This window comes from Prosopis cineraria, unplaced genomic scaffold (genome assembly GCF_029017545.1).
Source record: "Prosopis cineraria cultivar Desert tree isolate PC_DT_omini unplaced genomic scaffold, ASM2901754v1 PC14, whole genome shotgun sequence".
Classification (NCBI taxonomy): domain Eukaryota; kingdom Viridiplantae; phylum Streptophyta; class Magnoliopsida; order Fabales; family Fabaceae; genus Prosopis; species Prosopis cineraria.
This window is the reverse complement of record NW_026555345.1, coordinates 25680506-25704858: the sequence shown is the minus strand read 5'-3', so window position 1 is coordinate 25704858 and position 24353 is coordinate 25680506. Positions and strand designations below refer to the sequence as shown.

Below are 24353 nucleotides of genomic sequence, written 5' to 3'. Positions count from 1 at the left end.
TTAGCTTGTGATTATTGAATATTCAGTTCAATGTGTGCTAGGTTGTGATTATTTAATTTATTAAGATAAATTAATTTTTTATTAACAATAAGATATATGTCTTGACTTAGTAGACATGTTCCTTGTCACTTTTACCCAATGCTTTTCAATTTGTTCTTAAATATTGTATTTTTCTAGTTATTTGATTCCTTTTTTCCCCCTATTGAGCTTGGAAACTGGACTTGTTTCTTTATATATTATAGTTATTATATTACATGATTGCTTAACCTTTTAGTTGTAGTAGTATTTTATTCTAAAATTGACCTAAGATTGATCTATGTATATGTTGATTTGAAATTTTTGTTATTTTAATATTTGATTTGTGAAAAGAGGGCATTAAGCCTGGGAAGTGCTCAATTTCATGCCGTTATGCTGCCGAAATTTTTTTAAATTTTTATTTTGTGATTATTTAGAACAAGTTTGAGCTTTCTTTGAAGTAGTTTAACATTTAGTTTGATTAAATTAGTATAAATAGAGAATAAGGCTTGAGGAACATTGAATTTAAGCCGCCATGCTGCTAAAATTGTCTAAATTTTTAAAATAATCAACTTGTACTTACTGAATGCTTTTCCATCTTTATTATCTTACTTAAACAAGGGCATTAATTATGGATAAGGAGTGGATGTCTGCTAACCGTCTATCCAAAGAATATTGGGATGGGGTGGCAGACTTCATTAAGTTTGCAGTAAATAATGCAGAAGACTGCAGGCGAATTGTTTGCCCTTGTTTAAGCTGTGGTAATGTGAAGTCAGTTTCTCCTGAAACATGTGAACTTCACTTATTTAAGTATGGAATTGATCAAAGTTATAAATGTTGGGTAAAGCATGGAGAGATACCTGAAGATGTGAATAATAGTAGCTGGGCATATATGGAAAGTTGTTCATCATCACCAGATTCTGACACAAGCGCATATAAGGCTAACTGCTGTTTTGAAGAATTAGCTAATGAGATGGAAGGGGAACTCAAAAATTTTCCAGAGAAATTGGAGAAGTTGAAAATTGATGCGGAGACACTTTTGTATGAGGGTTGTACTGAGTTCACTTTATTGTCTGCTGTGTTAGAATTGTACAACTTGAAAGCTACAAGTAGGTGGAGTGATACTAGCTTCTCAAGCTTGCTCTCTCTAATCAAACTAATGCTACCAAAGAATAACAAGCTTCCAAGTCGGCTATATGATACAAAGAAGGTGTTACGCACAGTTGGCCTGAGTTATAAGAAGATACATGCTTGCCCTAATGATTGCATCTTGTTTAGGAATGAATATGAAGAGTTAACCCACTGTCCTAAGTGTGAGGCATCACGTTATATGAAGAATGGGAAGAGTCCAAAGAAGGCGATGTGGTATTTTCCTATTATTCCAAGATTCAGACGCTTGTATAACATATGTCAAGAGGTAAAGAATCTAACATGGCATGCACATGGGAGAATTAAAGATGACAAGGTTCGGCATCCAGCTAATTCTCCTGAATGGATAAGGTTTGATTGGAAGTACCCTGAGTTTGGAAAAGAAGATAGGAATTTACGTCTCGTATTGTCTACCGATGGGATGAACCCGCATGGAATGCAGAGTAGTACCTACAGTACATGGCCTGTGATGATGGTCATTTATAACTTGCCTCATTGGCTTTGCATGAAGCGAAAGTATATTATGTTGTCCTTGCTAATCTCAGGGCCAAAGCAACCCAGAAATGATATAGATGTTTATTTGGAACCACTTATTGAAGACTTGAAGCTAATGTAGGAAACAGGTGTAGAGGTATATGATGCCTACAGAGAAGAGATATTCAATTTGAGAGCTATGCTTTTTGGTACAATTAATGACTTTCCGGCGTATGGTAATCTATTGGGATATAGCATTAAAGGACAACTTGGATGCCCTATTTGTGAAGAAGGCACATATTCAGTGAGGTTGCAACATGGTATGAAGAATGTGTACCTTGGGCATTGCAGATGGTTGGGTGACAAGCATCAATATCGTCGTTGAAAAAAATCGTTTGATGGGAAATCAGAAGAAAGAAGGCCACCAAAGCAATTGACTGGTGAGGAACTATTTGAGAAGGTAAAAGATATTGATATTGAATTTGGTAAACCGTTTGCGAAGCATGTTAGAACAAATGGGTGGAAGAAAATGTCTATATTCTTTGAGTTGCCATATTGGAAGACCTTGAATATCAGACACTTCCTTGATTTAATGCATATTGTGAAAAATGTTTGTGATAGTCTTATTGGAACATTGCTTAATATTCCAGGAAAGACCAAGGATGGCATTAATGCAAGGTTAGACATGGTTGTGATAGGGATAAGAGAAGAATTGGCACCACAAGAGAAAGGAACTCGTACATTTCTTCATGCTGCGGCTCACACACTGTCTAGAAAAGAAAAGAAAAGTTTCTGTGAGTTTCTTGCTGCAATTAAGATTCCAGATGGGTACTCTTCAAATGTTAGAAATCTTGTTTCAATGAAGGATCTAAAGCTAAAGGGTTTAAAGACTCATGATTGTTATGTTTTGATGGAGAATTTTATTCCAGTGGCTATACGTGGTATTTTACCTGATAATGTGCGAGCTACAATTACAAAGTTATGTTACTTCTTCAAGTGTCTTTGTAGTAAAGTAATTAACCCCAACAAGTTGCCAAAGTTGCAAAGTCAAATTGTGCAAACATTGTGTGAGATGGAGATGTTTTTCCCTCCTGCATTCTTTGATATAATGGTCCACCTAACAGTTCATTTAGTTAGAGAGGTACAATTATGTGGTCCTGCTTATTTGAGATGGATGTATCCATTTGAGCGTCACATGAAAGTATTGAAAGGTTATGTTAAAAGTCGAAGTCGACCAGAAGGTTGCATTGTTGAACGATATATTAGTGAAGAGGCTGTTTACTTTTGCAGTCAATACTTAAAGAATTCAAGGGTTATTGGTGAAGAAGGTATAGAAAGGATAACAGGAAGAAAAGTTATCACTATCTCAAGTGACCAGTGGGAAAAAGTATACCTTTTTGTGCTATATAACTCTCCAGAGGTTGATGAGTATGCTAAGATTCACCAGGCAGAGCTTAAGAGGCAGAACCCTTATCGATTAGATAGTTGGATCACCAAACTACATAATAAACAATTTATACGCTGGTTGAAAGAGCATATAGAAGGGAAGTATAATCTGATCCTAATTCAGTTCCTGATAGACTGAGATGGTTATCACTAGGACCGAACAAACATGTCCTCTCTTATGCGAGCTATATCATCAATGGGTACAAGTTCTACACAAAGGAACACGACGATCGAAGCATGATGCAAAATAGTGGTGTATCTACTATAGTTGATGGCATGCATATTTCCAGTGCGAAAGATAAAAAAGCCATCTATGCTAGAATGCGTTACTTCGGGATAATTGAGCATATTTGGGAGTTGGATTATATCTCCTTTCGAGTTCCAGTCTTTGGTTGCAAGTGGGTTGAAAATAATAATGGGTTAGATGTCGATGACTTTAGGTTGATTAGAGTGAATCTAAAGAAGGAAGGGTATAAAGAAGATCCTTTCATTTATCCGTCTCAAGCCAAACAAGTTTTTTATGTCAATGATCTTGCTGATAAGGAATGGTCTGTTGTTTTGTGGAGTAACAAGAAAGTTAAAGAAATGGAAGCTGTAGAAAGTGATGAAAATGAGCAAAACAGAAAAAATGATGAAGTTGATATTGATCCGTTTCATGGGACATCATTCGAAAATGATGATGGCTTAGACAATATTGAAGATAGTGCTTTCTACGTAAGACATGATCACAATGAGGGCATTTGGATTTCTAAGAAGGAGAAATCAATTCAACTGAAGAAGAAAACTGTTCAAAGTTAAGAAAGAATTAGTTAAAAAAGTAATTAGGACAAGAAAAAGGAAAAGAACGAAATAAATAGGTAAATGACTATTTTTGACTTACTTTTTGATATTTTTTATTTAATCTTGTTAAGATGTTGCTCTTGTTTGAATTATTATTGTTTTATTTAATCTTAATTATTGATGTCTTCACAGGTAAATGGCTACTAAGGGTGATCGTCTAGATACTGGATCTAAATCTAGTAGTCCTAGTAAGCAAAATGATGATAGCGGGCAAAATGTGACTAATAAGGGGGAAGAACAACTAAAGAAGGGGTTGGTTGTGATGGAGCAAGTGACAAAAGTAAGAAATGAAGGCAAGAAGTTTACTGTCAAGTGGAATAATAGAAATCAAGTAGTTGACAGTAATAATTTCATCAGTTATATCGGGGTGGCGGCGAAGTCCTGTGTGCCTATCAATTTAAAGTCATGGAAGAATGCAACTCCCGCAATGAGGGATGCTGTATGGAATACTATAACGGTAAGATATTATCACTTTGATTATTATTTTAAACTTGTTTATGATATATATTCTTCTTACAAGTTGACTTGTTTATTTTGTAGTCAGGATTTGAGATTGAGGAAAGGCGTAAGAAGTATGTCCTACAAAAGGCCGGGGCAGCCCTTCGAGCATTTAGAAGTTTTGTCTCTCGTAAATTCTTGTAGAACCCCGATATAAAGGGCATTGAAGACATAGTTCCTCCCCTTATTAGGCCAATTGTAAATTTGAATGAATGGAAAGATTTTGTTGACTCACGCCATAGTCCAGAGTTTAAGGTATTATTTTTGTTATTCTATCAAAATTTTATTGCTTTTGTTGGCATTTATTTTAACTTATTTGTCATGTTTTGTGTTTTTAAAGGTATTAAGCACCAAAAACAAAGAGTTGGCGAAGAAGAATGAATACACTTATAAGGCTGGGCGTAAGGGGTATGCGGGTGTTGAAAAGGCCTTGATTGAAAAAGAGCTGATGTCAGAGGGTTCTATATCTCGTGGTAAAATTTGGGCCGAGGCTCGAAAAAACAAACAAGGCAATATTGATAATCCAAAAACAAAGGCGATTGTTGATACAATAGTAAGTGTTAATAATATAATGTTATTAATTATTTATTTTTACTCATTTACCTTACTTTTATTGGTTCACAGGAGAGCTTGACTCAGGAGGCATCAGCAGGCACTCTTACTACTGATGAGGATATCTTGGAGAAGGCATTGGGAATATTGACCATCCTGGTCGTGTTCGAGGCGTCGGCTTTGGTGTCACAAAGAAAGAATACTTTGGAAAGGGGTACAAGCGTTATAAAAAGACTGCTTCTTCTGCTGAGGTTTAAGAACTAAGGCAAGAGCTAGCAGAACAGAAGCAACAGATACAAGCACAGTCACAGCAGATACAAGAGCAATCTAGACTTATTGACATGCTGTTGAATCGGCATAAGTTAGGGCTTCCATTGAGTGACGCTAGCCCTAGTATGAATGACAGTTGCACAATCCCATCTCAGCTCCTACCTGAGGTAATATTATTAATTTTCCTAGCCTTATTCATGATAATATTATTCATATTATGTAATGATTTTGTCTTTTTAGGGTGAGGCTGATGTTGATTGTTTGGAAGAGGATGAAAGTTTGGTTGCACTGGGACAAATGTACAATATTGCTGGCCAAATCATGCTTCACAGTGAGATTCTCCCTGAAGGGACAGTCAAGGTTTCTTTGAAGACGGCTGAAAAGCCTAATTATGATCTACCTCACCCCACTAAAGATGCAAGGATAGTAGTAGATGCAATTGGAAGCTTTGTAGCATGGCCGGTTCGTCTTATACGTATTTCAGCGCCGTCCCCAAAGGTATAATATCTAAATTCATAACTGAAATTTATTTGTAGTTGATCTCTAACTATGTGTGTGTGTGTGAGAAAAACTAGCCTGTTGATAAGCCTGTGGCCAAGAAAGCACCAGAGGTTATGAAGGTACCAGCGAATAATAAGCGGAAGAGGGGAAATGATAAGAACTCTGCTGAAAAATCCAAGGAGTCCATCACATTTCCCAAGAATGCATCGAAGGTTCTCCCTCAAACCCATGTGCCTAAAGCCTCTCAATCAACACCTCAGCGTCAACTAGTCACACCCGACAAACACTGAAAGTTGCTTAAGACTTATGCAGAGACGCAAGAAGGAGTAATGCTCCCTTTCCCTACAACAATGTATGGAGATCCAGAGTCTGTCGATCAAGTCAACAATGAGGTTTTGAGTGACTTATTCAACCATGCACAGGCTACTACTACTTTGTGTAACTTATATATGAGGTATGTTTCTAAAACCTTGTATTAAATATTTACCAATATCTATATTTTAGTCATTTATTGATCAATTTATGTTGACATTATTTAAGAAACCTGTACATCACCATGCTTGCCGGGAGAGATGTAGCGGAGAGGGTTATACTCGTCAATCCCTACTTGGTCTCTCCTTATGGCCACGAGACAATGAGTCCTAAGCAAGGATTAGAAATAGCTCAGAAGCTTTCTGAATACTTCGACCAACGTGGCGCTAATAAGAATAAAATATTCATGGCACCTTATTGTGAAGGGTAAATCATTTTACGATACTTTACTTTCTCCAAAATTAAATTATGAAACTTCCTAATTGTAATCATTATCATAGGGGGCATTAGATGATACTTGTGATCAATCCAACTATAGGGAGAGTATGGTATCTCGACCCTATTAGAAGTGGTGATCCTACCAACAGACCGCATATAGTAGAGATGATTAATCAGTAAGTTCACTAAGTTTTGTGCATATTGTGTGTGTGTGTGTGTGTGTGTGTAATTCATTCTTCTTATATGCATATTTCTCACGTCAACTTTTCTGTTGCATGTTAGAGCCATTGTCATGTACCGCACTAAGGTCAATCAGCAATCTTGACAACTAATAATGGGTAGTGGTCGCCTTGATAAAGCAACATCATGGACAATTATCAAGGTATATGTATTTATTATTTATAGTGTATTTACTACATAAATATAAGTTATATCATGTCATTAACTGATCATATTTTTTTATCCAATGTGTGATCATAGTGCCCGGAACAACATGACAAAGCTAGGGATTGTGGGTACGCTATCATGAGATATATGAAGGATATAATTCAACACGCTCCTATGGGGACTCTTCCAAACAATGTATATATATTATCAACCTTCTCTTCATTATTTAATATTTTCAATAATTAATATGACTTTAGTTTGTTGTTTTTGCAATTAGTACTACGAGGACGCATATTGTGACACATTTACTGAGGCTCAAATAGAAGAAGTCCTTGAAGAGCTAGCACGTGGCATTTTTCAAGCATGGTTTAGCTATAACAACCAGCAACAGTGAAGGAATAGATGATGTTGGTATATATTTAAAGTTGACATACATATAGTTATACCTACTTAGTCTATTTTTTGAGATATGAAGCTTTATTTTGATCACTTATAGGTTTAATTTAAGCTAGTTAAAATTATACATAGCTTATGTAGTAATGCACCATGTAAATTTCATCATTTTATGTATAGGATAATATTGTTGGGTGTTGAAATTTTGTTATGGGTATGCTGGATATTGTATTTGTAAATGTTTAATGCAGGGGATTGTTAGAAATGTAAAACATGTATATGAAAAAAGTAACCCAAAATATTCAACGGTTATATCTAAAAACTATTGAATAACTTGCACTATATATTCAACGGTTAAATTTTTAACCATTGAATATATTAAGAATATGCAACAGTTTTTCAAAAAACCATTGCATATCAGTTATATATTCAACGGTTAAAATGTATAACCATTGAATATACTAAGAATATGCAACGATTTAAATAAAAACCATTGCATATTTTCTTGTAGTTATTTTAAAAAAAAATCCAACAGCCATATATTCAACGGTTTTGAAAAAAAAAACTGTTGAATAAAAGTAAAATATTCAGCGGTTAAAAACCGTTGAATAAAGGTTTAAAGAATATTCAGCGCCTGATTACTCAACAGTTCATAACTGTTGAATATTATCTAAAATAACCGTTGAATATTATTATTTTTATAGTAGTGTAATATTTTTATGATATTATACTCACATAGTTTATATTTATATAATTTTCAAATCATTTTTTAATTTTTTTACAAGTAATGAGTTCAAAAATGAAATAAGGTGTTCGTATTTTTAGTGTGTACAAAAGTAAAAAAAATTGTAAAAAAAACAGTAAATTTCTTTTTATTGCTTATAGATATACTCTTATTGAAAGCAATCATAATAGGAATTCAAATCTTAATTTATTATAAAAAAAATCTACTCTATATGTTTTCGGGTAAAATATGTGGCCACAGCCCAAAATCTTTATCCAACTATGAAGAAGCCTTCGATCTACTTTGTTATTTTTATTCAACTATTTGAGAGTAATATTTTATAAGTCAGAACTTCTCATAAAGATACGCACCCACTTAATGTACAGTGACAAACAAAATAGACAATGAAATAAGTTATCTTCTCCTAAACAAAATAGATACATTTTCTAATTTTAAAAACAAAAATACTTTAACAATATAGTCCGGATTTTGTTTAGGATAATGGAATCAGATTCCTTGGCACAAAATTCTAGGTAAGCAATCTTTGTCTAGGAATATAATCGATCTGGTGCATTTTTTTTTTGCGTGCATTTTTAATTTTATTTGAAATGTGAGCTAAGATAAATTGAAGATCAAACCAAGATAAAGAATTATGAAAAGTGACATAAAATAGGATGATAGAAGAGGATCAAGACCTTGCTATCAATCAGTTTGCATAAGTACAAACCGGAAACAAGGCACAAGATTGTTTATCGGATAAGATAGAGTTGGCATAGACAGAAACAAAGCCTAAAGAAGTAAAGTAGCTAGGCTTGGTGGTTCATACATAGCAAGACAAAAATCAAGCAGAAGAGGAGCATTTGTCATAGCAGAAGTTGGTGGTGTCAACACACCAGCACTTTGGAGGGTAAGAGCTAGTGCACAAGCAGGCCTTGCAAGTAGAGTGGCAGGTTTCTCCGACGTCCTTGCAATGGCACTGAGGAGGGATTGACGTAGTGCAGACACAGTTGTTACAGCAGGCAGTGGTGGTGGACTTGAGGAAATAGTTGGGTTCGCCTCTCTCATTCATCACCTGAGCCAGAAAGATGTCTGCATCGAAGCGAGCCTCCACTCTTGTAGTGCAGGCCATCAGGAACAGGACCAGACCCACCATCATCATTGCCTTCTTGTTCAAACCCGCCATCTTCTCTTTCTCTCTGTCTCAGTGTAAGTGTGTTGATGGTACGTTTGAGATTTGCTTGTGAAGTGGCGAGGAGATAGGGAAGGCTATTTATAAGCCATCTTGAGGGATATTTTTGGTACCATGTGTGGTTGATGAAGTTGAGGAGCCCAGCCAGCTGGCATGGAAGAAATTAAAAGAGGTGGGGTCTCCTGACACTACTACAGAATATATCTTTAGGAGCGGGTATTTAGGAGCGCTTCTTTAAAAAGCGCTCTAAAATGTAAATGCGGAATTTACCGGAGCGCTTTTTTAGAAAAGCGCTCCTGTATGTTAGGGCTTTTCAATAAGATAATGCTCCTAATTAATATAAATAAAATATTATAAAAAATTTAAAAAGACCTTCGGGAGCGCTCGTAGTTAAGCGCTCCAGAAGATTATCTTCCGGAGCGCTCTTCAAAGAGCGCTCCGAAAGATCAACTCTTTCGGAGTGCTCTTGGAATGAGCGCTCCGAAAGAGCTCATCTTCCGGAGCGTTCTTGGAATGAGCGCTCCGAAAGAGCTCATCTTTCGGAGCGCTCTTTTAATAAGCGCTCCGAAGAGGTGGTCTTCCGAAGCGCTCGTCAAAGAGCGCTCCGAAAGAGAGATCTTCCGGAGCGCTCTTTGAAGAGCGCTCCGGAAGACCACCTCTTCCGGAGCGCTCATTCATGAGCGCTCCGGAAGAGGTGGTCTTTTATATCTTGCCTCCCGTCAGTTTTCTTTTCCCTATTTATGAGTTTCTTTCAAACCTCTTTCTCATTTGCTGAGGTTGTGCGTTCCCAACGAGTTCTAGATCATCGCTGTATCAGTCTATCTTCCGTCACTATTCACTGTTCCAGATCGTCGTCCGCCGCTGTTCGCTGTTCCAGATCGTCGTCTGTTCGCTGTTCCAGATCGTCGTTCTGTTCACTGTTCCAAATCATCATCTGTTGCTGTTCGTTATTCCAGATTAGTGTTCATCACTGTTTGTTCATTTCTGTGTCATGTCGCGCCATCTGTCTCTGTTTTTGCGCTGCTGTCGCCGTCACCACCATCTCCTGCATCACTATTCTAGATCTACATTGCTGTTCCAGATTTGTGCGGCTGCTGTACACCGGAGGAAGCGACACCGTGAAGACCTCCGTTGTAGCCGTGTGTCATTGCTGTACAGCCGAGGAAGCAACGCTGCAAAGACCTCCGCTACTGCCGTGAAGACTTCCGTTTTCTGCCGTGAAGACTACACTGTGAAGGTATTTTTTTAATAATTAATTTATAATGTAATATATTGATATATTTATATATATTTGAGAATAAATTTCACATATATTTTTTTAATAATCAATATTATAGATAATATATGAATTGGAGTTATTTATATTAGAATTATGGAGTATTTGTAGTTGATAATTAGATTAAAGTTGAGGAAACTACTTGAACATTTTTATTTTATTTATGAAATATACTTTTAAGGGAGATTATTGTTATTAATTAAATTACAATTGATTGACAGAATTTAGATGCATTATGCTACTAAATTTTTATTTGGATGAATTAATTTTTTGAGTTTAAATGTATTGTGTTGTGGAATTTGATTGTTTGATCATTTGGGAGGTTCTTCTTTTAAGGAAGATGTTGTTGAATTTTTTTTATAGAAATCTAAGTCTTTTGTTTATTGAATTTTGATAATCATATTAGTGATATGGATCATAAGTGGATGTCGGCTAATCAACTATCTAGAGAATATTGGGATGGTGTGGATGAATTCATTGAATTTGCATTTTGTTGTGATCAAGACCCCCTTGGAGTCATATGTCCTTGTTTGAAATGTTGCTATGGAAAAAGAGTAAAGCCAATAAAATTGAAAGATCATTTAATCTGTAATGGGATTGATCCAACTTATACTTGTTGAACCATGCATGGGGAGACAAGGAATGATGCAAATGATTGGAGGGATAGTGCGAGCTACTCAACATTTGATCGTGATAGTGGGACATATGATGTTGACCGTCTTGATGAAATGATTCATATATATAACTTCATCGCTGAAGTATTTTAAATTAAGTTAGAATTTATTTTCACCATATTTTGATAATGACATCTTTTATTGTTTTATAGGTACCTACACAATTACAAGGTTGGGAGTGTGGATACTATGTTATGAAGTTTATGAGAGAAGTAATCACACAACAAGAGTTGATCATTCCTGAAAATGTAAGTCAAAAACTTTAAAATTAAGTTGATATAATGTTAATTCCTTATATATTGCTTTCATATCTTGTGTAGTATTTTGTTGGAGTAAGATGTTCGTATTTTACTATGGAGCAAATAGAAGATTTAGTTGAAGAGTTGTCAGAATATATTATTGGCTGTTTGTGATAGGAAGTTAGATTTCAATGTTAGAAAAATAACAATAGTTTCATTTGTTAGGCTTGTTAGAAATTAAACTAGGTTAGTTAGGAAATTAAAATTTTTGTATCAGTTTCAAATTCTTTTCTTGTATATAAATTTTTATGTTAATATTATTTTTAAATTAGTTTTTGATATTATGATTTGTCATTATTAAAGAGACGTAAAAGGAGAAATTTCAAAAAATCTGATTTAAAAAAAATTAAAGTAATATACGGGAGCGCTCATTTGAAAAGCGCTCCTGTAAAGTAACATACAGGAGCGCTCTTCCAGAGAGCGCTCCTATATGGTTCATACGGGAGCGCTCTTTATAAAAGCGCTCCGGTATGGTTGCATACGGGAGCGCTCTTGTAGAGAGCGCTCCCGTATGTAGCTCCCTTACAGGAGCGCTTTTCGAAAAGCGCTCCCGTATAACGTATATACAGGAGTGCTTTTTTTAAGCGCTCCTATACATTTCGGAGCGCTCGATACGAGAGCGCTTCAAAAGCGCTCCCTAAAGTAAAAAAAAAGCGCTCCTGTAAACTTATTTTGTAGTAGTGTGAGTCTCTCTTTATTAATCTTAATAATAAAATCTGTCACCCAATTATTCCCGTGGAGTATAAGATTGGTATATCCTACTACTTCTGTTTAGATTTGTTTTGACCACTTCAATTATTCATGTTTTCTTGTTTGAAATTGTTATTTTTAAATGACAATTAAATGACATTACACTACCTAGCTTGGTGCATGCATGTTTTGGATCGCGATGCCTGGATGTTAATGTTCTAATGGAAATTGCTACATGAAACTAGGAACACATCCCCCTCCCCCAACCAAAATAATTGATGAAATTTTTGTGGATGATACGAAAATAAAGGATATTTAGGTAATTGTATTCTCATGAGGGCAAAAATGTCAATTTGACCCAAGAAACCTTCATTTGGCGACAAACACGGATGCCCAACCCAAGAATCCTATAAAGTGGTTTTTAAGTGGTACAACCTAAATCAAAGTTTGATCTGTTTTATGATTGGATTAGACAATCCATGATCTAATTTGATCCAATAGAACTTGAAGTTGACTAAAATAAGATTTGATCCATAAAATTGATAGATTAGTCTTCATAATCTAATACTTCTATTTGTATTTTTCTCTCTTTCTTATATAAGAGGTAACAATTTATTTTAATTTAATAAGTTTAATTAAGGTAATAAAAATACTTGTAATCATATAAAATTCATCACACAACATTAAAAGCTAATAACAAATGATAATATCCCTTTAATTTCTTTTTCCACATACTTAATACGTATTATTATAAATAAATTAATTAAATAATTATAATTATACCAAAATAATTTTATAGAACCAAACTAAATTAAGTGGTCTTAGATCTCGATCTGCTATTAAGTCCAACCTGAAGATGAAGTATGATATTGTTAGTCTTTTTAGTCCTGAGTCAATTTTTTTTCCAAAGTGAACCGGCTTTATCTGGGTTGAACCAGGTTATACAAGACCGTCCGGTTTTTGCACGACCCTAGCTGAGGTCACTATTAAAGAAATAAAATAATGGTTGCGCGAGTTGCTCGACTGTTTTTCTTTAGTTGGCTAAGTACAAGAGTGCGTCTGATCGAAATCTCTTTTACTGTGTGTTCAAGTACAATTATTTTCGATATGTTTATTGCTTAGCTGCCTTGAAAGCTACCACACAAGGTCCTATTCACCACGTTATTCCCGCATATTTAGTTTCATGCTATATTCTAATCCAATCCAAACTAGTAAGTAATTGTGCCTTTAATATTTTATTTTTATTTTAAAGTATAATCTTAATTATTTTTTATTATTTTAAACTTTATGATCAAAATACAATGATGATCAGAGCTCAATTGTCATGATATATATATATATATATTCAATTTTCTAATAAGGGTATTATAGATTGGGGCTAATGTACAAGCTAAGCTTTTTTTAAAATATGTTTGCGTAACCTAAAGGAAATATTACTTAAGTATGTAAAATATTTAGATCTCTCGTGTTTTTCCCCTTAATTACAACAACCGTTCATTAGTTTAAAAGCTGTATAAATAATCCTTTTAAATTAAAGTTATGTTTTACAAATCTCCTCTCAAATTTTAGTATTGCATTTCCATATTCACTTAGCCATTAGTCAGCCATCATCTCCATGTTAGGCGTGTGACTACCACAAAAACATAAATAATTGGAATATTCAACTAATTAAATTTGCTATTGTATTAATCAATACGAGCACGTGAAATATAATCTGACTAAATATTAAACACTTTTTTCACTCTTTATAATAAAATTTTTAAGGACAAAAACCAAAAAATATTATTGTTTTATGGAAATAGGGAAATAACTGCTTTTTTATATATATGAAATATGATTGAAAGTGTGATATAATTTAGGATGGAGAGAGAGTAACAATATGCATTGCAGTTCATGTTTTAAAAGCGTCTGGCTTGAATTTATATACTCTCTCAGCAGTTACCCATTTGAAGCCAATCTTAAATAGCCTCTGACTAAATTGAAAGACAAAATACTTACAAAAGATGCTCTATGATAATGGAGCGAGTGCTGCGTGTTATTACTTAGTAGGGAAAATATCATTCAGGATCGCTGAGACAATTTAATATCAAACAAAAACTAACAGATTCTAAAATATTATTGTAGCATCAGGGTATTGATTAGAAAATAATTTTAGATAAGAACAGATTATAATATGCATGCTTTTCTTTTTCTTTTTTTTTTAAACTTGTCAATTAACAAATAATTTTTTTGTTAATTAACAAATAATTACTTATTGAAATGTGATCTACACTTATCTCTTCCCACAATCAAACTCTTTCAAATTCAATATCTACTTATTGAAACATGCATGATTTATATTTGTCCCTTCTCGCAATCAAGTTCTTTCAAATTCTTAAACTTGTCAATTAACAAATAATTTCTTGTTAAATGTACATAAATACTTATTAATTAATAAAGACTACTTGTTGAAACATAACCTACACATGTTCCTTCACACAACCAGGCTCTTTCAAATTTTTAAACTTATCAATTAGTGAATGATTTATTCTTAAATATAAATGAATATTTATTAATTAATAAATGACTATTTGTCAGTTAAAATAGAAAAGTAGGGGTATTGTAGTATTTTCTCATTTAAAATTATTTTTAAATTAATCTCCTAGTTGTGCAATGATAATATTTTTGAATCTTTTAATTCTTGTTTAATATTAAATTGTCTCAGCTATTTTTAAGTGATATTTTCCCTACTTACTATTATTGAGGGTGCATTGATGTGCCATTGCACTACTATTGTTTGTAGAACCAAATTAACACAATTGTTTTATTATTGCTGGTTAAATAGTTAGAAGAGACTGGCTAGTAATTTGTGCTTTATATTTTCAAAAAAGCATCGAAGAAAGATGTCTTTAATTTAGGACCCACCAGAAGGCCAGAACAATTACTTTGGATATGCTTGGTTTTGAAAGCGACTGGGCATTTGCATATTCCCAACTTGCGAGTTTTGAAATAATAATTGTGGGTCATTATCATCATTATTGTAAACTTAAATATTTAGTGTTAAACATTTAGTTTTTTTTGAATTTATACTACTAATAAGCTCTTAAAATATTATATAGGATAGACACTATTGCAAAAATAAAACAAACATGTCCAATCATTATTTTATCAACGGGTTATTAAGACAAATCCGCCAAAGGATTGTTTATATAAAATAACAGTTTTGAGCTTTACAAATTTCACTATTTTTTTAATAATTTTTGGCCGCCTTAGATTTTTACGTAAAACATAAGTAATAATTAACAAACAAGCTAAATAAGTGATTATTTTAATAAAGATTTATTATCAGTCGCTTCGCTCAAAATAATGGCTAAGATTTAATAAGTGGAGTGTTTATAATTAGGGAGAATGTCCCAGAATGACATTTTAGTCCAAAAGCAGCCCTTGACGACCATGTAGAAAATGTGTCCTCTCCTCACAGACTCACACTTACCGAGCACGGAGCTGTCAAATCTCAAAATATAACTTCAAAATCTCACAGGCCTGTCAAATATGCCTTACAAGCAGAGTGAGATAGTCAACTTGATCTACTGGCTACTGCTACAATTTTTACGGCATCTCAAAGAAATATAACTCCGATTATTAAAATAATATTTTTTTCTCATAAAACTCGTGGTTCTCTCTCCCTCATATTATATATTAAATACATCAACCATGCTTGCCACGATGAAAACAGCAGGAAATTTTTTTTTTGGCCAGTTGATGCTATAAACAAGGCTTGACTGGAATTGGAGCAAGGAAGAAGAGTTATAAGGAGAAGAGGGTTTGATTTGGACCTCAAGGATTATGCCGGCCCACAAAAGCCCCTTTTGTGGTCCATTTATTATCAAGGTTAAAGGACAATTTAATGTCTAGATTATAAGTCAGTAATGTTTGGGATTCTAAACTTGTTTTTTATACAATATTCTCTTTTAACTTTTGAAAATAGCATAATGCAGCTTTTATTATTAATAAAAGTTAACTTTGACTATTAGTTGACTTATAAAAAATGATTAAAAATTACAAATAAGGATCCCAAAAATTACATACATTTCTTGGTCTTTTTTATCATTTTTTGATCAACTAATAGTTAAATTTTTTGAAAACCCTATTTAAATGAGGGTTCAGACTTAAAAAATAAGGAGTTTTAGGATAATCAGACTTTTGAGCCCATCCTTGATAAGCCCAAAAGAAAGGGCTCAGGTCTGAGCAGCCCTCCAAATCCTACTTTATTTTTTTCCTTCTATTTTAGAATGCATCGTTTGGTAAAAAAGAAAAAAATCTTAAGCATTTGATTATTTCAAGTTCTCCAACTCTCTTTATCTCTTGACTTAACATCTACCTCTCGTCCTCTCATTTTCTCTAATTGTCTTACCTTCCCCCCTCATCGCTCTAGATGTTCAAGATTTTAATTTGATGCTTGCTTTTAAGATTGCAATTTGATTTGAAAATTTTGATCCCTTATCTTATTTTATAAGGAATATATCGATATTTCTAGTTTATTTTGTTTTTAAAACTTTGTTGTTAATTATGATGGCATCAACTAACATTTATTTAGGTTTTTAAATCTTTTATTTATTTTCTAGATGATGTGACATCTAGATTTAGTTTGTATTAAATTTTAGAATTAAATTATAATGTTAAATATTATGCTGTTGAATTAAATTATTTTTTAGAAGACCAATGTTAAATTATAATATTAAATTTTTTAATTTTTACTTTGAAATCGAGCTTCCGAACTCGACTTTGAACCCTTTCAATAAGGGTCAAGCCTCAAGATTCTATAAAAATTTGGGAAATTGAGCTTCATGGCCTAAGTCCTTAAGGGCTAGGCCCTAAAAGACCGGACTTGCTCGTATTCTCATCTCTACATATATTACTTTAGTATTTGAACATTTTTGAATACTTTATCGGTATCTCAATGGGCATAATACATTTTAGATTTGAGAGTGAGAATGATATTTCAAATTTATTTCAATTTAACTTAAATATTAATATGACCACACTGCAAAATATTTGAAATGTTAGACTATTATCTTTGTTTGGTCCTACTAAATAGGTTATATGTGTAAAAGTCCTTTTTATCTATTTGCTTAACCAGCGTTTATACATATTTAAAACATGACATTTAAATATAATAAATCATGAATATATTCTGTGCTTCAAAACTAGGTTTGAAATGATTTATTATATATATATATATATATAAAATAAATAATTCAGGTTTGAAGTCTCTGGATCATTTATATTTTTTATTTATATTAAATAGATTAAATTTTGATTATTTTTGATAGATTTGGTTCGGAAAATTGTTTGTGTGTGTATGTGTAATAAAGGAGTGGTTAATGCGTGTGTGTGTGTGTATACTTGAAATTCAAATAAAATCATTTAAAAAGAAGTAATCAAATTATTTTATATTTTCGTACAATAATAAAATTAAATATTGTTTATATCTCCCAACCTACTTCATGGGCCACGCAGAAAGAAAGAACAAAAAGAAATACTATCATCCAAGTCCAGGAAATTCCAAAACTTGGAGAAAGAAGTCACTTTTCGTTCCCCCAATTATTCCATACCTCACGGCTTATAAATAGCGAGTCCTCACTATCTACTACACTCACCACTCCAACACACGAAGACAGTAAAACACAGAGAAAGAGAGAGATGGGTTTGAAAGTAGGGATGGTGTTGTTTCTGATGGCCTTCTTGGCTGCTGCAACTGTGGAGAGTCGGTTTGATCCAAACACGTTGCTGTCAGAGATGAGAAGGGTGAACCCAACTACGTGATCAAGTCCACTACCACGGCCTGCTGCGACAACTGCACCTGCGACTACATCGAGTCAGAGCCATATGCATGCTGTTTCTTAGATATCACAGAAACATGCCACTCTGCTTGTAAGGGCTGTGCCTGCACTCTCTCCTTTACTCCACAGTGTCGTTGCCTTGAGACCACCTTTGGCTGCTATGATAAATGCTCCTCTTCTGCTAAATCTCATATCGCAAATCGATGCTCTCATCGTCTTATGTGAATGTAAACCATAAGCCTACTACGTGCCTCTATATGCCTTTGTTTCTCTATGCATGTGAACTCTATCTATTGAAATAATTAAAGTATATCTCGTGCCTTGCTTCTAATTTGCATTCTTGCAGACTGGTTGCTTGCAAGGTCTTGATCTTCATAAATAAACTATAAGAAATACAGAACATGGGGTTGTCGTTGTTATTTTCTTGTGAATAGATAGAAAAGAGCTCGTTTCATTTTTATACATCACTTCTCCCTCTCGATCTGCAGTATCTACCTTCACTCTTCAGAGAGAGAAGAACCAGAGAGAAGGGCATTCTTTTGGGATGAGGGCATTTTTGTCTTTCTATATTTTAAATAACAATACTACATAAAAATAATCTCTCAATTACATAAACATACTAAATATATTTTTAAACCTCATCTTTATTGCCATCTCCATCTCCATTTCCATCAAAACCATTTCCATCGTACCAATTGGGGTATTAGCTTTTGTTGGGGATTCCATGGCCAGAAATCAACTTGAGTCCCTTCTCTGCCTTCTTGAACACGTTGCAGGTGGCTCTTCGCTTCTCACAATGTGAGTCTCTCAGTTTATTGGTCTCCGTTTCTTGTGAAAGGCATTGAAAAATCAAGCAGAGGTCCTAATCATAACACGTTGTAAGGATTGCTATGATGTTATTTATTTTATCCCTATTTAGGATGGCATGAATGTTGGATAGTATGGTTTGGTTACAAAAGCAAGTTATCGGAGGTTGATTACTACTACTAGCCACTTCATATCTAGTCCATAAAAATAATATCATTTCTTTAATTTTTTTAGTCTGTTTGCTTTCATTAGCCATTTAAATTTTACATACATGAGTTTATTTGAAGTGATTATTATTTTCCTAATTCACAATTTAAAATGTTTTATAATAATTAATTAGTTTTAATGCACGTGGGCGGTGGCTCATTTTTATGCAAAATATATGAGGTTGAGATTTTTTGAGGACAAAAAGGGTGGACAAGAGGAAATGATCATAACGATGGATTCATATTTTGAGGACAAAAGAGGAGGCAGGCCGGAGCCAAATACCTTTCTTTTTTTAACACACAAATTTAAAAATATGTCGAACGGTTTAAATTTTGAAATCATAGGAGACAACTTAAATAAAACAAAATGATCTCATATTTGGCTCCGGCTTATTTATTTTTGTGTTTGGTTTGGAAGCTTTTGAAAAGGAAAGAAGAAATCATCCTCCTACATTGATATTTTAAAAATTTGTAATCTCAAAGTGCTATTATTTATCTTATTTAGTCCCCAAATGTCACTCATTTCCCGGGTTTCTGATGACACTCTAATAGCTCTAATATCGACAACCCCACATGCTTGAAAGAGAAAACAAGTGAAAGCGTGTAAAGGTGTTGCAGCCTCACTTTGTTTATGATATTGAGTTAACACAGACACAGAAAGAGGTTTCTCACGTTGAGATTAAAAATGCAGCTTTTAGTGTGGGTGCCTTTACTGCGCCGGGTGTTGATGGCATCCAAGTTCACTTTTTTTTTTCTTTCCCAATCTCAATGGATGATTGTGGGGCGTAAATTTTATGATCGTGTTAAAAAAGCCTTTGAACACCCTAAGAGAGTCAAGGAGATTAATCATACCGACATCATCCTCATTCCTGAGATTGATCATCCCACCTCTCTGAAAGATTTTCATCCAATCTCCTTGTATAATGTCAGTTTCAAGATTATCATTAAAATTCTTGCCAATAGATTCAAGGGGACACTCCAAAAAAAAAAACATTGCTTTTAGAGCTTTTTTTTTTTTTTTTTGCTTTAGAGGTGTTTTAAACACCACTTAAAGTGATTTTGGTGTTATCAAAGAATGCTGCAAAAATAGGTGCCACCACTGCTTTGGTGGCATTTTTAAAAAGTGCCAGAAAACCACAAAAAATGCTTCCTTTAGAGATGTTTTTTTTTTGGGGGGTAAAACAACACTGCTAAAGGGGGCGTTGATGCATGTTATTTTTTGGGGGGTCTTTGTTTGAAAATGCCCCCCACAAGAGGCATTTGCTTCAAAAATGCCTCTATTAAGAAGGCTGTCCTGAACTTTTTTTCAATTTGATTTTTTGAAATATGAAGTTAATATTTAATAAATAATTTCCATTTCACTCGTTCATTAATATTTAACTTCAAAATTTGAAGTTAATATATTTGAAGTTAATTTGGAGGTGGACTGCACCACCCTTTGCAGTCTGAAATTCAAGAAGTTAGAGATCTTATTTTCTCTTATTAGGATGTGGAAATTATGTATTCAAATTGGGAAGTGCTTAGCAGATTGGCTCGCTAAAAATGCGCATGGTAGAGAGAATGATACTAGGATTTGGTTTCAACCCTTGATGGATTGCATTGACCTTTATTGGTCAGATAAATAATGATATAATGTTTCTTATTTCCAGGCCTTGGGCCTGTCATTCAATGCAAAAAAAAAAAAACTTTCTTTGTGTTAAATGAAGTAACATGATTCAAGTGGAAAGGAAATTGAAACCTATAAATTAAAATTCATAAATTAATCAGTTATCGTTCACAAATTAACGCAAACTCGCATGTTGGCAGCTTGGTATTTGTCAAGATCATTACGATGCTAAAATGAAATTGGGAAGTTTAGATCAAGTTCGCAGAAATAGAACAAAACCAAGTGGCGGACAAAATGGCAAAAAGAGGGGATTTCCTCTTCTTCTATTTTTGAGGTTGCTCCTTGTTTTGCAAGAAGTCTTATTTCTTCTGATAGTTTGGGAGCTCAATCCCTTTCCACCAATAATCTCTTTTTGTGTGATTTCACTTTAGTAGTATGGGCTTTGCCTCTTTCCTACCAAAAAACAGAAAAGAAAAGAAAACAATTGGGCTACAATCCAAAAAAAAAAAAGGCTTGCCTTTAAACTTTTTCGGTAAAACTAGTTAAAAAGTAAAAACTAAAGAATAGTTTGCTCTGTGCTAAAAAATATGGATTCTGTGTGTTAGAAATTCTCTTATTTGACAAGCGTCTCACATGACACTGTATATGGAATCCAAGGGGCTTGCCAACATAAGTAATTAATCCGCGAGAAAATGTGAGCTTGTCACTTTGGCATGTAATCTTTTTTTTTTTAATAAAAAAAGTTTAAGCAAATTAAGTCCCAAACCTTCAAATTCAAAGAAAACTAATCTTCGTATCAATAGCAAAATATGATAGCAGTGACTTTTTGAGTTATGAGTTAAATTCTTATCAATTAGACCAACATTTGATAGTCTCTCCCTTTCTATCTTATCTTCATATATCATAATTAACAAAAATGCTGACTGATTTTATTTTGGTAATGCGCTCCTTCTTTAACTTCATACAAAAGTAAACAGGTCATAGAGTTTCCATTTTTGTGATCCATCAAATTTTTCTTATACCTAGATTGAGAATTTCTTACTCAAGAATGCATCTCTCTCTCACGTCCATCAAACGTCATCATCTTTTCTTCCATTAAAGTCCAGTTTTGCCGTCGTACTATTCCCATAAAGAAAGTCAAAATTGTAAAGCACAATCACCATAGCCACTGAACACAAGAAAACAGGCACAGGTCCGACGATCCAAAGAAGAAGAGGAAGTGCTGAGTAGAAAAGCCTATTGCCCACTGTGTTCAATATGATTCCTTTCTCCGAAAGCTCTGTTAAATACTGTGGGTTCACCATGGATTTCATGTCTTGTGGGGTACACACGAGGATGCATACCTGGTTCAGAAACCTTATGGATAGAGTGTGACACAAGAATGAGAAGAGGAAGATGGTGAGTATCGTCACAAACTTCAGCGACACCATTAACTCACTGTGGGCTCCGTAAACGGCGTCGTTGAGAGGCTTCTTCACGCTGTAGGTGCTGCTTATGACGGCGGCTAGGCCGGCCGAGAGGAAGACCGATGTGGTGGCCATGAGTGTTGAACCCATTATCAGATTGCGCAGGGATTGCACTACTAGGATGTTCTTCTTTTCTATGTCCTTCAAAGAAAAAGCACAGGTTTTATTCAATGCATGAAAACAGATCGTTAAACCAATCAAGGATTAATATCTAAACTCGTAGTCAAACCATAATCATCAGATCAATTATAAACAACACATTTATTGACTTGACCAAGACACTAGTATAACAATTTACTGGTCCAACTAGATAGATTGACCCGAATTTTAATACTATGATTTATGAATTCAAACCCGTGTCGTGCAAAAAGTATTACACGCATGGAAATTTAATTTCACTACAATATTTGTCTCAAGGAATTTTTTAGATTGCACAATAGTTGAGTCTAATTAGGATTATCAATGAAATTCAGTAACATAAATTTATAGATCCTTTTGTCTATTAAAGAGATGTGGTTTATGATTTGAACCTAGATACAGAAAAAGATAATGTAATTAGAAAGGGTATATAGCTGTTTAAAGAATTGTGATCGATACATCACTCGTCAGAAATCAATGGCTGCTGCAGAGATGAACAATGGAATTTTCAAGAGTGAGAAAAGTGAGATAATCAAGATCCCATTAAGACACAATATTTGGTTAATTATTAATTAATTAAAAGATTAATTAGTGGTGAAAAAACATTTGATTTACCTTACGTTAGATTGTGACACGTTCCGTTCAATCATGAAAGAAATTTGCCCTTCCTTTATTCTTATTTTATTGAATGGGTAAAGAAAGCGATTTTGAAGGAGACCAGACCGCAAAAGCAGAATGTAAGTGGAATTATGATAAGACCGTCCATTTCTTTATCATAATATATACTGTGATACCATTTGTGCTAAAAGTCTCCACTTATTACTTTGTTTTTTTAAAAATTAAATTATTGATCTTTCTTAACAAAATAATTGATCATTTTAAAAATATATTTTTATTTTAATACACAAAAAGTCATTTTTTCAAGAAACATCTTGAAGCTAGATAAGATCACTCAATTTATTTCTCAAACATCTTTTCACTAATAATCATAATAATTCCTATTGAGAGGATGTAATTTATTTTTTCGGTTCAAGATACATAAATAAATATGTACAATTAATTGAGTAATGTTGAATTCCTTTTTAGATGGAATCAATTGAGGGATATTTTAATTGTGAAAATATTAAAAAAATAAATATGTATATCCTATTGTTAAATTACTAATGGGCAGAACTTATACACTTAGTCTTATATACTTATTTTGCTTATATCCTATCAAATCATGACAAATGGATCTCAATCTAATAATTGAATTAATAATAATAATTTATTATAGAATAAATAATCTATACAAAGATACACATGTCATAATTTAATTGAAAATAAGCACATTAAGTATATAAGGTTAAGTGTATAATTTTTTTTCCATAACTAATTTAGTTTGAAAAATTTTATCAAAACTCAGGTCTTCAGCCAATTTATGTAGATTCAGTACTGGAACATTCATTTCTGTATCTGTAATTTCAAGATTCAATTCAATATTCATTTCCGTTTCTGTAGTACGCTCAGTCTTTTCTACTACGAATTCCTTTGCAATCTATTTATCAATAGAATTGAGATAATTCCTTATATATATCATATCCAGACTCGTCTGGAGTCAGCAAGCAGCGAAAATAACAGTTTAAAAGAGAAAGCATGAGTCAACAAAGTTGTAGGTACATATCATCACTTGGTGGGATCAAAAAATAACCTGCGCGCATGCTGTGTCTTTCTCAATAATCGACATCTCCAGCTAAACATATTAATTTCAAAAGCTTAACTTGCCTAAAAGAATTAGAGATATATAAAGTTGTGTTTAGTTAATTACTGAAAAAACAGATTAAGAGAGGGAACGAAGAAAGTAATGTGCATGACTAAGTTACAGTGAATTTGTGCGCGCGCACATATAGAGAGACAGAGAGACAGGAGAGTCAATAGTCAATACCTTCATCATCGTGGGAACCCAGAGCCGGCGGCCATGAGAGTTGATTCCGATGACAGTGGTGAAGGGATCGGTGCGAAGCTTATGCCATAACCAAAAGTGATAAACCAAGTTTATAATAATCCCCAGAGGCACCAACATGACATCCAAATAATATTTCCTCCATTCCATGCTCATCCCAAATCAAGCTGACCACTACTCTTGGCTCTGACGACGACGACCAGATGATCGATCCTTGTAGGTTCTTTCTATCACTTGAA

At 33.8% G+C, this 24353-nt stretch overlaps 4 protein-coding genes and 1 pseudogene across 4 annotated transcripts; 3 read left to right on the top strand and 2 right to left on the bottom strand.

Annotated features, from left to right (window-relative positions):
* The first annotated feature begins 646 nt into the window (after window positions 1–646).
* On the top strand, window positions 647–3882 carry LOC129292405 (uncharacterized). Its single transcript, XM_054929963.1, has 4 exons — window positions 647–1639; window positions 1781–1958; window positions 2049–3122; window positions 3239–3882. The coding sequence occupies exons 1-4, from the start codon at window positions 647–649 to the stop codon at window positions 3880–3882; spliced, it is 2889 nt and encodes a 962-aa protein (XP_054785938.1).
* Window positions 3883–8674: 4792 nt separating this feature from the next.
* Window positions 8675–9225, bottom strand: LOC129292536 (Bowman-Birk type wound-induced trypsin inhibitor-like). The gene has a single exon (XM_054930096.1). The coding sequence runs from the start codon at window positions 9180–9182 to the stop codon at window positions 8841–8843; it is 342 nt and encodes a 113-aa protein (XP_054786071.1). The 5' UTR covers window positions 9183–9225; the 3' UTR covers window positions 8675–8840.
* A 434-nt stretch (window positions 9226–9659) lies between these two features.
* Window positions 9660–11712, top strand: LOC129292404 (uncharacterized). Its single transcript, XM_054929961.1, has 5 exons — window positions 9660–9779; window positions 9990–10160; window positions 10270–10425; window positions 11291–11386; window positions 11459–11712. The coding sequence occupies exons 1-5, from the start codon at window positions 9660–9662 to the stop codon at window positions 11549–11551; spliced, it is 636 nt and encodes a 211-aa protein (XP_054785936.1). The 3' UTR covers window positions 11552–11712.
* A 6097-nt stretch (window positions 11713–17809) lies between these two features.
* Window positions 17810–18280, top strand: LOC129291982 (Bowman-Birk type proteinase inhibitor-like; annotated as a pseudogene).
* Window positions 18281–21475: 3195 nt separating this feature from the next.
* On the bottom strand, window positions 21476–24353 carry LOC129293877 (uncharacterized). The gene is made up of 2 exons (XM_054931995.1): window positions 24097–24353; window positions 21476–22175 (listed from the first exon to the last, which is right to left on the bottom strand). Exons 1-2 carry the CDS (start codon window positions 24268–24270, stop codon window positions 21639–21641), a joined length of 711 nt encoding a protein of 236 aa, XP_054787970.1. The 5' UTR covers window positions 24271–24353; the 3' UTR covers window positions 21476–21638.